This window comes from Microplitis demolitor, chromosome 8 (genome assembly GCF_026212275.2).
Source record: "Microplitis demolitor isolate Queensland-Clemson2020A chromosome 8, iyMicDemo2.1a, whole genome shotgun sequence".
Taxonomy (NCBI): Eukaryota; Metazoa; Arthropoda; class Insecta; order Hymenoptera; family Braconidae; genus Microplitis; species Microplitis demolitor.
The window spans coordinates 17,753,497-17,769,037 of record NC_068552.1 but is presented as its reverse complement, the minus strand read 5'-3'; the positions used below and the strand labels follow the sequence as shown (position 1 = coordinate 17,769,037).

The 15,541-nt window shown below is 32.3% G+C and overlaps 1 protein-coding gene across 1 annotated transcript; it reads left to right on the top strand.

The window, feature by feature from the left end:
• The first annotated feature begins 1,724 nt into the window (after positions 1-1,724).
• LOC103578363 (uncharacterized) lies at positions 1,725-15,513 on the top strand. The gene is made up of 12 exons (XM_053741582.1): positions 1,725-2,003; positions 3,160-3,317; positions 4,231-4,339; positions 7,265-7,507; positions 8,051-8,218; positions 8,387-8,554; positions 8,642-8,803; positions 8,881-9,088; positions 9,173-9,299; positions 11,222-11,430; positions 11,688-12,738; positions 14,274-15,513. The coding sequence occupies exons 4-12, from the start codon at positions 7,299-7,301 to the stop codon at positions 14,486-14,488; spliced, it is 2,517 nt and encodes an 838-aa protein (XP_053597557.1). The 5' UTR covers positions 1,725-2,003; positions 3,160-3,317; positions 4,231-4,339; positions 7,265-7,298; the 3' UTR covers positions 14,489-15,513.
• The last annotated feature ends 28 nt before the right edge of the window (positions 15,514-15,541 follow it).

Here is a 15,541-nt window from a genome sequence, read left to right as displayed (position 1 = left end):
TTCTATGTGACCTTTATATATTTTATTATACTATCTGATTATACAATAGGCCTTTTTGTACGTAAAGAAATGGATCAAATTAATGCTGTTCGTATTTATTTATAGATTAATCCGTTAATTCTTAGAAAAATAGTATAATTTATGGTAATAATAGAATGATTAGCAGGTAGAAATAAAGTTTTATAAGTGAAATAAAAATATATATCGGTATATAAGTTGAAAAAGAGAGAATATGAGGTGAGTATGGTCATTAAAAGCTGTATAGATTACCTATCTAAATTGCTTATCTACTGTTTTATTTGAACACTGGAATTTATGAGCCACACTCGAATTGAAATTTTAAAAAAATGCCTAAATGCTCAAATCCTACAAACTTCAATTTGATCAGAAGATTGTTTTATAGAACAAAGACAAGCAACGTGACGCTTACGTGCTAGTGATAAAGATATGTAGTGATTAGCTGTTTTAAGTGTATCTTTATCTTTTTTAGTTAATTACTTGGCATTAATATATAAATTACAGACGGATAATAAAAAAATTACCAGCTATGTCTATTCTCAACCGAACAAATTGAAATCCTCTTGTACCGTCGTCAGTAATTTTTTTTTTTAAATCAAATTTTACTGAGTATTCACTTCGTTTTGAAATTGTTTCGAATACATGGAAATCGGTCAGTAATTAAATTTTAATTAAACTAACGCGCGAGAAAGCGGGGAGAGACACCTTGGCCCTTGAATACAGTAGTGAAAAAACTGTGGTACAGATTGATTTCTTTTTCTTTCGATACAAATTTAGTTAACGTATTTTTTTAAAAAATAATTAAAAATTGGTCAGAATTCGAATATTTGTGACATCATTATCTAAGCTGGCTTAAAATATTATTGGTAGTACCTCTTAAAGTTTGATTTTTTTTCTTGTTAAGACTCGCACGTGTGATTGTGTCTAAAAAAAGTGTCTGCAATAGAGAAAACTTTTCGACCATGCGCTCTCTTACGTGATTCAACCGTACTTGCCTCTCAATCTCTCGAGCGCTCTACACTTTTTTCGTAACCTTGGTTAGTAAATTCAAAACCCCTTTTATTTTTATAAAATGAGAGCTTTCAGTGTTTCATTACTAATGAATTAACAAACAATCAAGATTGTTTAGCAGTCATAATAATAAATATTTGAGTTATCAAAATGACCTGACGATTTAATCATCCGCAGATATGATAAAATAATAAATTTATAGTGGCATCTCATTACAAATTTATACAAGTGCATCGCATTACCCTCTGCGGCCTTGAAATTTGCGTACAACATGTAAGTACATCAATAATCAGCTTGTAATTATTTCTTCTTCGCATAATGCGACATTCAATAGAACATTGCTCCTAAACAATTACTAATATTTACTTAAAATAAATAAATAAATAAGTAAATTAGTTATCTAATGACTGAAAGTTTGCAGAAACAAGGAAACACTTGAAAAATATCTTTTGCTTAATTAATTATGAGACGCCTACGCACAAGTTCTGTAATTATAAATATTGATACGTAAATATCATATATCAAAGTTTATTGGAAAATAGAATGTGCTGGTTGAGGAAAGGAATTGGTGAGTTGGGGTATAGACGAGTGGGGAAGTCAGGGTGAAGTGAAGCCAATTGGTCCTGAGGCAATGCATTATGATGCGAACGGGGGAATTCACCGTGGAAAGGTAAGAGACGAGGTCCCAGAGAGTCCATAAGCCGTTTATTCTTCTTCGCGGCGGCAATTTCGCGCATCAACTTGCTGTGACTTGAACAAGATTCTTCTCCTCTTATATATCTCAGTCTCACCGCAACAACAACACAACATAAACTAAAAACAACATTTATATTGCGTCTCTGTAATTCAAACTTACCTGCATCGACAACAGATAATAAATCCCCCACCCAGTAAATTATATTTTTTATTTCAAATTTATTTATTGTGATTCAAATAGTGAACATAAAAAATAGTTGGACACCACCCCATTACACGTGAGTTTTACTATTTAATATTTTAATTGATTGTTATAAATAATCCAGAAAATAAATTATCGATTGATCTGCTCTAGATTAAATTTTTAAACTCTGAGTATTAGATGATAAAGATCCAACAAAAGATTTCATAAGATCTCCGCTCGATTGTCTTTAGAAATTTATCGATAACATTTATAAGTTAATAAAGTATGACAAATGTCCTTCGATAAATATTTTAAAATAACTTTCGCGCTAAAAAATTTAAACGTCATGTTAACAAATTAATTGAAATAAGAAAATTAAATTTGCGGTTGAGTGACAGGTATCTCCGTATTGCAAAATTCGTGTTTATTTACATTTTCGTCCTTCCTGTTTCTACATAAATCCGTGTATTTTTAAATTTATCACCGTCAATTATTTTTTTATCGCGCAATTTATATAATTATTAACATCTATTGCTATTATATTATTATCACAATTGTTTTGACGTTTAGCAAAAAAGCATTTTTTGCTTATGTAGTTAAATTCTTACGGGTAATATATAATATAGTTCTTAGAATGCAGACTCGGTGGATTCCCTAGTACATAATAATAATGTGCATAAGTGAAGTCTCGGTGGTTTGTGCGCCTACACAATCACCATATCACTAAACATCTAATCCACGTTGCGTGAATCCCCGTAAAGCGGACGCAAGCTGTTTCTCAATACTATACATTATAACTGCTATGTTAGATGGACAGCAAGTCAGTCATCCGTTGCTTTCTCATGTAAATCATCTGTAATAAGAACATTGCTTTGAGCTATTGGGCTTGGTACCGATACTTTATTATTCCTTTTAAATACTTGACAATTTATTTTTATACTTTTTTTATCTATTTCAATATTTTACAATATATATATATATATATATATATATATATATATATATATATATATATATATATATATATATATATAGAAGGAGTAATTCTATAGGGAAGTTTCGTCATTCTTTTTAAACTCCCACTCTTTTTTGTTTAGTTTTCTATTATTGTCTTGAGCGGGAAGTTATTCAAATTTAAAAAAATTTTCACTTACATTGAAAATTAAAAATAAGTATACTCTGACACGTAACAACTGTCGGTACTCATAAAAGGGCTTCTAAGTAATTTTGTGAATATAAATACGGGATAGGTCTAATTGCTTTGGGTCTATCAGTACTACGGTTTATGGTCACACTAAGCCCTCTGAGCCAAACCGGAACAGGTCAGAATTTTCACAAGCAAACTTTTGAACATTTGGTCAGTTTGCTAATATCAACAGTTGGCGTCCAGACGCTAGTCATACATTTTGTGAGTAGTACAATATTTTTTAAAATTATTCGAATCTATTATGATAGTAAATTGTCGTCAGATAGTTGTGTCATAATTTTTTTTATTAGTAGTAATGGTCATTAAGCAATGAGTTGTAAAATAATCGAAGATGCTCACAGATGTTTGAATTAATTATGATGAGGATAGTATAAGATCGGTTTTTCCGTGAAGACAACAGCGTGTGTTTCATATAGTAAACAATTTTTTTTGTTCATTTGTATTCACGACAGGTTTGTGTATGTCTGATAAATGTATTTTTGATTCTGACAGACCTGAGTCATGCGTGTCGATTTTAAAATTTTTTTTTCGTTTTTGTTTTCTAATAATTTACATTATATACTGTTAGAAATGTCCCGCAAGTTGTCGTGAAAATTTAAGTACCGATAACTGTAACAAAATATATTTATCGCGACACTTTATGTGTGTGATGACCATGAGATTAAATTTAGTAATGAAAATAAAAAAATATTTTTTTTTGTTTCTTTAAGACTCTCAAGACACAAAGCGTGTATACATGTATATATATATATATATATATATATATATACACGCAAGTAATTAATTGGCATGAAAATAATGTTATCAAAATGGTCCGCGAAATACAAAAACATTTTTTTAATTTTCATTTTTAAATAACAACTATTGTTATACTTTTCAAAAAAATTTCAGTGCATTAATTAAATAATTTATTTTTTTCCGAATCGACAAAAATTTTATTTGAAAAATAGAAAAAAAAAAATATTTTAATGCAGCTGTGCATAATCTAGTTAAATTTATCGTGAATTTTATTAGTTCGATGATGTCAGAATTACTACAAATAAAGTCTTACTATATTTATATATATACATACACACGACTTTACAATTTAGTTTACACCTGAATCATCCCACAGGCAATATAACTTCTGCTTTAATAAGTGCACACTAATCGTCTGATATAACTCGATCATAGCTGACGAACGTTCTCCAATATTTGAGATCGAAGCTTAAGAAATATTTCACGTGAGTGTTTTTATATTAAAAATTTTTTTCGCTAAATTCTTACACTTATCTACAAAAAAAAAGCCAAATTTATTTAAGTATCAAGACTTTTCTGTGAAAAGAATACTCGAGATTTGTGAAATTAGATTTAATTTTGTCAACAAGGTATTAAATTTATTTGAAATTGATCATTGATATTAAATCAGAAATCGAATTACAAAATCGATCTTCCAGAAATTCCCTTTATTATGATTATTATCAATATTTATCAGCAGACAAATACATAATTGTAACAATAATTATTTCCGCTTGATCATAAATTTTTTTTTTTAATAACTATTATTACTATTAACACAATTATCACGTAGGAAGATAATAATATATTTATAAATGCGTCAGTGTAATAACGCTGTCTGTAGTCGGCAGCCAATGGTTTTCAGTCTTCTCCAGTCTGATACGTAGTGCATTCTTCATTTTACGGAATTCCCCGATCGTCCTGGGCTTCCCAGCGATTGTCCAAATAGACAGGCAATTACCAGCAAGTAAAACCGGAATCGCTGGACGAGATTCAACCCAACTGTTTCATATATATATATATATATATATATATATATATATATATATATATATATATATATATATATTTTATCCCTTGTAAACTTCACAAGCTTGTATGCCAGTCATGACGATTGCCTTGAACAAATCTGTTAAATATATAAAGACATATTTATTCTCTGCTAAAGTAGCTCGCGGCTTCCCCTTCGCTGATTATTCGCGAATACTTTCACTGCATCAACCAGACACACATGCTACTGCAACAATCTTTATAATAGGTTGCAAATAACAAAACTATTTGCGTTTTATTAATCGACGACCTTTGCGGCCAATGATTGAACGGCTGTCGCGACCTTAAATTATTATTTATTGAATTACATCGCAAAATTGTGAAGCCAAAGTCACTGGTCCGGTACTCTGACCGCAATATCTACGCGAGTCTTTCATCAAATTATTTTTTTTTTCTTCCACGGTTAAATTTATGTCATAAATATTACATAACCTTGTGGCGCTTAAGGCGTTAAATTTAAAAAATACCCGACTCTGTAATAAATTATTTAGAAATTTTCATTTTTTTTTTTCTAGATAAAATATTATGTTTTTCTTAGCGCATAATTATAGAACAAATTAAAACGATTAGCCGTACAGCTGACGCGGTTATTATTGCCCAGCAATAAATGTCAACTTCTTATCACCACGTACTCGTCGATTAGGAAGATTGAGAGATGATACCAGATACGTATATATCTGAATATGTCACGGACGGAGACAGTTAGTAGTAATTACGCGATTCCCGCGGTGATTTAAATCAACTCCGCTGAGAAAAAAAAAATAATAAATTAATATTTATTAAATATTTAAAAGACAGTGGGGATAGGCGGAAAGAACAGAGACAAATAAATAGGAATAATTTGAAGATCGATTGCGTATGTACTCTTACTCACTTTTCTCTTTATTATAAATGTCCATTCCCGGATGAATGTACTTACTGCCCACGCCGATTCGCATTTTACTGCCCTGCTATGTGTATAATAATATATATGTGTAATCAAGACTCTTTACTGTATCAGACAATTCAATTCGTGTGTCCACGTTCATTCGCTCTTTATTCTTTATTATTGTCATCTATATTCCGTCCCATTCCGGAGCGACTGCTGATGCTGATGCTAATGCTGATGCTGATGCTGATGCTTGATAACTTATGGCCAGTGTTCGTGTCTCTTGGCAATTCATTTGGCTGATTGAAAAAAATCGTTACAGTATGGCTGAGAAATCGTATTCTTCCGGACTAAATTTAACCCGAAACAAGTGCTCTCTATAACGTACATTATATATATTTTTCACTTTTTTACACTGTCAATAATTTTTTTTTTTATTTAACAAATTAATAAATTTATTTATATGTATACCTCATTTTTACTTACTCTAAATTTCGAGGTGATAAATGTCAAAAATTCAAATCATAAGCTGATATTTTTCGAAAAACTATCATTGTAATTCATTTTTTTTTTTCATGTATAATTATTAAATACGAGAAATTTCATAGCAAGACTTTAATAAACTCGCAATTACCAAAAATTCATTTAAGTTTTTAAAAAAAAAATTAGAACTGTATTTTAAAAATTTTTGACATCAAACTTATACTCAAGTCACATTTTATTTTCATTAAAAATTATGCTCTAATTTTTTGAATTGTCAAAAAGTCGATATCAAATTAAAATAATTAAATTTTACTAAATTTTCATGACAATTATCTTTGAAAATAAAAAAAAATTGAACCGCGTAGAGTTTTACATCTTATTAATTTAAAATTAATTATTTATATATTTAAAATACTCATCACTGGGATGATTTATCACCAGTCATTATCTTACCACACAAGTTAAAAATTTATTATTAGTATAATTTGATTAATAACAATTTATATCGATATTTTTGTGGGTAATTTATTAGCCAGATGACATCAACTATACGATAAATATTTAAATTAAAAATTATTGAAGTGTGTAACCATTTCCAAATATTTTTATTGAATAATAAAAATGATTGGCGGACCAGCTGAACAACTGTATGAGCAGCAGCTGATGTTAAACCTCAACTAAACGTTTATCATTTGTATTTAAGTACTCATCAGTATACTTAATGACACGAGCATGATAACTTGTTACTAAATAGTTTTATTAAGCGTTTAAAAATATTTTATTTCGTTGCGTTACACTGATGATAGTTTGAGCCGAGTTATTTTAATTATTTCCAAGTACCACTACCAACTATACACACACACTTTATTGTACTTGTAAAATTTATATTTGCCCCAGGTGGTTTTATTTTATCAGTTTATCTTCAAGGATTTTACTTTAACGATTTTTAATATTTATTTTAACTTTACAGAAAGTCTGCCCGACAGTGGAGGTGTTAGTAAGCTATGGCGCCGCATCATGAAGACATCGCCGGGATTGATAGTCAAAAAATTAACATACACGTGGAGGATGTCCTCAACCCGTCGACGGTGCTTACGGCAAAAGCCGTGACCATGGTTGTTTTGTGTGTGGTCAGTACCATTATGGGCATTATTCCCATCCAACTGGGCAAGTGTTTCAAGTGGGGCACCTCCGACAAAACTGGAAATCCAAGGTAACTAATTTTTTTTTTTTATCTACTTTCAATGTGTCGCAATAATTTATTGTTCTCAATTTTAAAGCTCTCGTAAATGTATTCTGTAAAAAATTTTCGAATGAATGAGAATTTCATCATGATACTGAAGTTAGCTGACGTCTAAGAATTTTTAGATTTTTTCCTAAGCAATAAATAATGAAAAAAAAAATATTTCAAAAAATTGCACTTATAGTTTTTCAAATTTTCTACATGTGCATATTTTTAGTTTTTTTTTTTTATAATTGATTTGCTGAAAAAAAATCCATAAATCTCCAATCGTTAACTTCAGGATTATAATTTTATCCAGATGATTTTTTATTTATTTAATCCCTTCCAGAGTAAAATTAACTCCAGAAAGGAGTTGAACATTAAAATTAAATCCGTATCACTTCGAAATACTCTACTTAAAAAAATTTCTTTTTACTCCGTATGCGAAGTGATTTTTTTTTTTTAAACTCCAGAACTCTGAATTCGAATTGAAATCCATACTTATATTCAATAAAATATTTTTTTTTTAAACAGATCCTCGAGAATAGTGGGAATGCTTCTAGGGTTTGGTGGAGGTGTTTTATTTTGCACCACATTTCTTCACATGCTGCCAGAAGTCGTAGAAAGCGTTGGCTTACTCTCCGAACGCGGTGAACTTCCCAAGTTCAATTTTCCTCTCGCCGAAGCGTTCGTCTGCACTGGGTAAGTGACGCAATTTTTATCTTTACAACTCGATATAAACCCAACTCACTCACGAATAATAATTATGTCCTCGTTTATTACAATCGCAATTCAAGTTCAAAGTCAGAATATTAATTAAAAAAAAAAAAAAAAAAAACATACGCGATTGTAATTTATAAATATTTCTAGATTCTTCATAATGTATCTAGTGGAGGAAATAGTTCACACAAAATTACGCCACCGTGAAAATCACGTAGCACATCATCCAGAAAAAGATGTTAATCACAGTACTAATGATTTGGTTGAAAATAACCAAGGCTGTGCTGTTGGACATACACATCATGGTCATTCTCACGGGTAATTATAAATTGATAAATAATTCATAAATGTAAACACTTGGCATCTTCAATAATATTTTTATTTATTTTATTTTTTTCCTTAAAGTTACGGTCATGGTCATACCCATTTACCGGCAGCAGCAATAAACGATCATCATGATTTTGTAATAAGTTCACTGAGAGGTTTGCTAATAGTACTCGGCCTGTCTGTTCATGAACTATTTGAAGGACTCGCAATAGGACTAGAAGGATCTGCCAATGACGTCTGGTAATTGACACCTTAAGCTAAATACTTTATCAGTCTTAAGACCAAAATAATTATAATATTAAATAAATTATCTGCAGGTACATGTTTGCCGCAGTGGCAGCTCACAAATTCGTCATTGCCTTCTGCATTGGAATTGAACTGGTTGCTTCAAGGACACACCAGTGCTTAAGTATTATCTACGTCTGTACATTCGCAATTGTCTCACCAATGGGTATTGGTATCGGAATGCTTCTCGTCGGCGGGGATAGTCCAGCAGCCAGCGGACCTCTTCCTGTAATTCTTCAGGTAATTTTCGGCATCAGTAAGAACCATTACGAAATATTTAAAAAAAAAATCAAATTAAAATTAAATAAATAAAATGCTACACAGGGAATAGCTACGGGCACACTTCTCTACGTCGTATTTTTCGAGATATTACATCACAACCGCGATGGTCTCCATCAGTACTTATCAATCATCATTGGGTTTATACTCATGTTCGGACTACAGATAGCAAGTAAGTTACGCAGCGTTTTTTTATTTTAAATAACAATAATATTAAAGTTGTTGGTTTGAGTTGACGTCAACGAACCGGTCCTCCAAGAGGTATCGCGGATTAAAAAAACATATGAGATGTTTGTATGGGTTTTTAATTTTGTTTACTAAAATCTGAGTACGTCACTTCTAAATAGAACCCAATGATACTGGTATCGAGATCCCCTTTTACGTCACTAATTTAAGTAAGCAAAAAATTTAGATAAATATCTGATAAAAGTGTAAGCTGAGAACTACACTATTATTTAATATTAAAATACGTGTATATACGTGGCATTAAATTGTCGTTAAAATGATAATTGAGAAATGACAATAAAATACTTGGATCTAGTTAAATAATGTAGGTGAATATCGACAATGAAGAATAAGTAAGTCAGTGGCAATCTTAAACGTCATCTGTCCTATTTACTTATTAATAGAGTTTATGGATTGAGAAGAAAAAAGAAAAAATATAAAAAAATAAATATATAATTCACAGGTATTTTGTACAAGGAAATTTATAATTTAAAGTTATTTACATATCTTAAATGATTGTTACAACATCGGTGTTTTGATTCACGCTCTCCGACTTTTAGTATTACAATGGACATAAAAACAATGAGGAAACAATAGCTCTGGCTGTGGAGATATGGAAGTTTATATAGTTTATATATATGTGTACGATGTAATAATAGTGACCGACAGTGATGAGCTGGAACGTGTGTGAGTCGCTGAGGACTGGACTGTTGACTGTGGAGGAGGATGATGTGAGAGAGAGTGACTAGAGAGAGAAATATTCTACATACATGCAAGCAAAGTGAGAAAGGGGAATTCGCGAGGTGCAGGATGCCAACCAGGAGGAGGAAGAGGAGGGGAAACGCGATTTGTCGTGAAAACGTAGTTTTGATCGTGGAAGGGGAGTGGATAGATGGATGTGGCGACGTAAGACGTGCGAAGGGATAGCCCGCAACAAGGCACTCTCTGACTACTCGACAGCATACCGACTCGCGACCCACACCACGAGTAGTCTCGACACTCAGTTTAGTTCGCTGCTCGATTATTCGCGAGGACGTTCCCACGTCACACTCGCGGGTTATGGAATTTGGCATGAGCTAATGAGCCACCAGGTGATTCTGGACCGTCTGCTGATGTCATAATACCTTTTACGGATAGACTCATAAATTACTCAATAAGGACACGTGTCAGTGATTTTTATTTTTACCAAGACAATAAATAATATTTTGGTGAATCAAAATTTTTATTTGCGGTCTGGAGGACATTTTACAAGGATCAGATCATGATGTAAAGTTTATATAAGTTATTTTTTAATGCGCTGATAACTACTACTGTGCTGATAATGCAACAGAGGTAAATTCAAAATATATATTACGTCGACAATTGACTTTGAAGATAATGCGACTCTGTATGTAATTTCGTCGTAAGATAAGCGGTATCACATAGATGTATATGATTTTTTTTATTTTAATATTTTGTTGACAAGAATTGTTAAGTAAACTTTTATGAGATATCCGAGTTAAATATGTGGGAGGAAATAAGTGAGAAAATCGGTAGTGACGGACTATGAGCAGAAGATAACGATTTATATTAATTTAATATTTTTTTCCGTTACTATTGACAGAGCGTTGTTGTCAACTTTACGTTTTGAATGTCTAGGATGTGTTGTTTCAAGATGATATCACTATCGAGTTAAATAAACTGATTCATGTAACGCACAGTCCGAGGGGAATTTAACGGGCAGTGATAACTTGACGGCGATCAACGCACGTTTGAGAAATAAAACTGTTCCTCCGGGTTCACTGTGTCAGTTATAAATAAAACACCCAAGAGAATATTGTTGCTGATAATATTTAAATAAACATACAAATTAAAAAATGGATAATTCAGAAGCTGCGGTGTCGTATCAGACGACTCAAACGTCTTTACTGCTCGCGAAAATAGCCGCGATGTTTATTCTCGGAATCGGTTCACTGGGATTGGGAATTCTGCCCCTGGTTATTGGACGCTGCAGATTCAGACGGCGACAGAAATGCGCTCTTTCAAATTGCTCTAGCACTTCTACCGAAGCCTCTTCGACAATTGACAAGACAGCGCAGGTAAAAATTATTTTAAAAATAATATTTAAAATTTTTAAATCGCCGGTTGTTGAGTTTCTTCGAACACTTTGATCGCTCGTAAGATCCATTAATATCTTCCTCAAGATATTTTTATCTAATCCAACTGATACGTTTAAATAAAACGTACGAAAGTCCAACGTTCGAAGAAACTAATAAATTTAAAAGACTTAAAATTACATAAATTTAATCTTTAAAAAAAATATTATTAAGATTTATAAATGATATATTTTAATTAGGGCTTGCTGACATCATTATTACTGTGTTTTGGCGGTGGAGTTTTGTTATTCACAACATTTCTTCATTTGGCACCAGAAGTTCGTCAGAGCGTAGAACGACATCAGTCAAACGGACAACTGGTCAGCATTGGGACTTTAAGTATGGCCGAGTTACTTTTTTGCATTGGATTTTTCCTGGTGTACTTTGTCGAGGAGACCGTCCATGCGACTTTGACTGGAAAAAATTCATCTTCAGAGGATCTACTCTATAGAACTGTTTCCGTAAGAAGATGCAACAAACAAGCGCCCGTCTCTGCGTCAACCACCACAATAACAACTGTCGCGACTAGCAAAAAAGCCTCGTCTCCAACCTCTTGGAATATTGGAAAATTGAGATACGACGATGAGGATGAAGATAAAAACAGTAACAGCAAAACAATAAATAGCGAATCGCCGACTAGCCGAGGAGAAGTAAACAAAAATGATGTGCTGCCGGCAGTGTTTATTCAGTCGTCACCGTCAATGGAACCACCAGTGGACGCAGGTCGCGAAGATGACCAGTTCGTTGCACCTCCTAGCTACCATTCCCACGCACACGGATCCCACAGTCACACTCACGCGGACACGTCAGTTCGCGGACTGCTGACAGTTGTCGCCCTGTCATTCCATGCGATATTCGAAGGTCTCGCGGTAGGTTTAGAACCTTCTGTTGGGTCAGTGGTCTACCTGGCAGCCGCAATCGCTACCCATAAATTGGTGATAGCTTTTTGCGTTGGAATGGAACTTTATGTTACCGGCGCCTCCACCAGAACAATAATCGGCTACATGTCTGTATTTTCTCTGGTGACGCCACTAGGTATCGTCTCAGGACTTGCTCTCGGGTACTTCAAAAATGACAGCGAAAATCTCGGGACAACACCAACGATACTTCAGGGTATGGCTGCAGGAACTCTTCTGTACGTCGTGTTTTTTGAAGTTCTCGCGAGGGAGCGAGCCAACGATAAAAGTGGGCTGCTACAACTAGCAGCTATAATTGCTGGATTCATGCTAATGCTGGGACTTCAATTAGCCAGTGAGTTTGTATCTTAAAAACACCTAAGGACCCGATTGTTAATTAAAATATTTTTAAAAATAATTAACTCAGGCCGATAAAGTGACAGAAAGGAAAAGTCACTTGTATTTATTCAACTTTTTTTTATTTTTATAAAAAACTTAACATCTAGAACAATAGGTTCACTTGAGCAATAGCAATTTTTATGACTAAAGGTCAAAGATACTAGGCCTTTCATTTCATTTTGTACTGCTGGCGTTAACGATGAACTAGCATCTAAACCCAGTGCTATTTCAAGATATGCACGTCCTTGGATTTTACTTTTAGTTACATGCACTACATACATATGTATGTGCATCGCGATAGGTGGTAGTTGTTGTTTAGCGAAGTAAAGAGATTTAAGCGTGGATCGATGAGTCGAAAAAGCAAGTAAAGAGTGAGACAGCTGGAGAAAGAGTAAGCTTAATGTTACACTACATACAATTCCCATCCACGAAACTTAAACTTAAACTAGCCGGCGCTGGGTCACAGCAATGGGAGGTGGGGTCACGGCCACGTGGATCGCGTGCTGATGAATGTTTGGCATTGATCCACCGTTACATTAATCGCTTACGAATACGTCTCGTTCATTTCTTCTATTACATATTATATATATACATCTATCTAATCATTATGATTGGTGAATATTTCGTACACGATAGAGCAGACTAAAAAATTACTTAAAGCTCTCAACTCAAGAGTATTATTGATTCAAGTGGTTCTACTATTTCCATAGCACGGTATTGATTTTCATGCTAAATAATAAATAATATTAGTCACTTTGTTTTAAAAACATGTATCTTCATCGCGAATATTGTGCCACACAATTATTTTCCAGTAGCATTGTGCTATCAACATTATGATGATGATCATTAGAAATGTCTATTCTCTATTCTCTGTTCTCTTGATTCAAATAATTCCGGATGCGTGTTACGTAATTAGACATTGTCCTCGGTACTTCCGATATATAAATAAAACCAGCAACACTTCCTGGTGCATAGCTCGCGTGCTTTCATCTGCGGATGAATATTTCTGATAAGCAAAACTAATCAACGTGTCAATTCATTTTTCGCTTATCACACTACTGAGTAATTTGATATAGACAATTATTATTACCTCATAGACTCAAAGATCTAGTTTACATATATGTATATATAATTATAAGTAAATAGATGACCTAGTTATATAAAGCGGTGCTTTCTCCAGTACTGACAGTGGACCCTAGTTGAGGTCGACGTACTTGGCCAGTTGATCGACCGACTTTCGACAGCTTTCTCATATTCCTAAATTACTATTCGTGAATTACATATATCTAGTTGTCTCACTACTTCTACTGGTTTTCCCGGCAGCGGAGAGAAAATTATGCCTACTTTGGTAAATCCGGAAAGCGTTGGCGTCAACATTTATTTTTATTTATTTTACTTTCTTTTGCTGACTACTGCAACTTTATCTCATTATTATTCTTATCAATTACTGTAACATTTTATCTATTTGCTAATTTAAATTTTTAATTATAGCTTCCCATGCACACTCTCATGGACACGGGCATGGACATGGACACGGGCACTCACATGGCGTTGAAGAGGATCATGCCCATGATCACACGGAACACGATCATTCAATGACGTCAATTAGTGATAGTATCAATAGGATATCTAATACAGTAACGGAAGCTGTTACTACAATCATGACCTCAACAGTATCACCTAGCACCGAGGCAGGGCAATCTTAAAATATAATTGTTATATTTAAGTATTAATTTTATTATTCCTTAGACAATACTCAAAGTTTGAGTTGTTGAGTTTATAGAAACTCAACTTAAACGTCTTATCATTTGCTTATTTACTCGTGATACCGAGTTATCAACGATAAAATAAGTGATTAATGATGATAATAATAATATATAATTATAAATAATTGCTAAGTTTAGTTTTTATAAAAGTTAATTACGAAATTAGGATCTGCTGAGCAGAAGCAGATACCCAGTTATTTTTTTTTTATACTTTAATTAATTATAAGACCTTTACAAGTGCGTTAGACTTTTTTTTTAATTACGAAAGTTTGAAATATTAACGGTAACGATTCATGATATTTAGTCATGAATACGTTTTATTAATTTATAATTTATCCTATGGATAAATAATATTTATACACCGATAAATGACTTGTGACAATAAATTTATAGATAGCGATAATTATGGAGATAAAGATAGAGATATAAATAAATAAAAGTAAATCTACGAGCTTATACTTGATAATAAATAACTTTTTTTTTTAATTTTTAATAATGTAAATATTTGAATTTATTTTCATTTATATTACTGTTAATTTACCAATAAATATGTATATATATATATATATATATATATATATATATATACATATATATGTATGTATGTATAGATTTTTATTTATAATTATATTTCTACTTTTTATATATTAATTAATAATTGTCAGGATAATTTAATTATGAGCAGGCGTTTATTAAAAAAATTAATTGAATCTTTAATTATTAAGCATCGCGAAGGATTATTTATTAATTATATGTAACTAAATATGTGCTGATTGTAATATATAATTATCTGGTGAACAAAAAATAATATTTTATAAATTATAATTTAATTTAAAGCCGCCAGAAAAATAAAAAGAGTAAATGCGAATTAAAAAGTTTATTTAAATTATGCTCCCTTTAATTTGATAACTATAATTGGTAATTAATAATTAATTAAGTTCGAAGGAACAGTCAATGGTAAATTTAAAAAAATAGTGAGAAATATTAATGAGG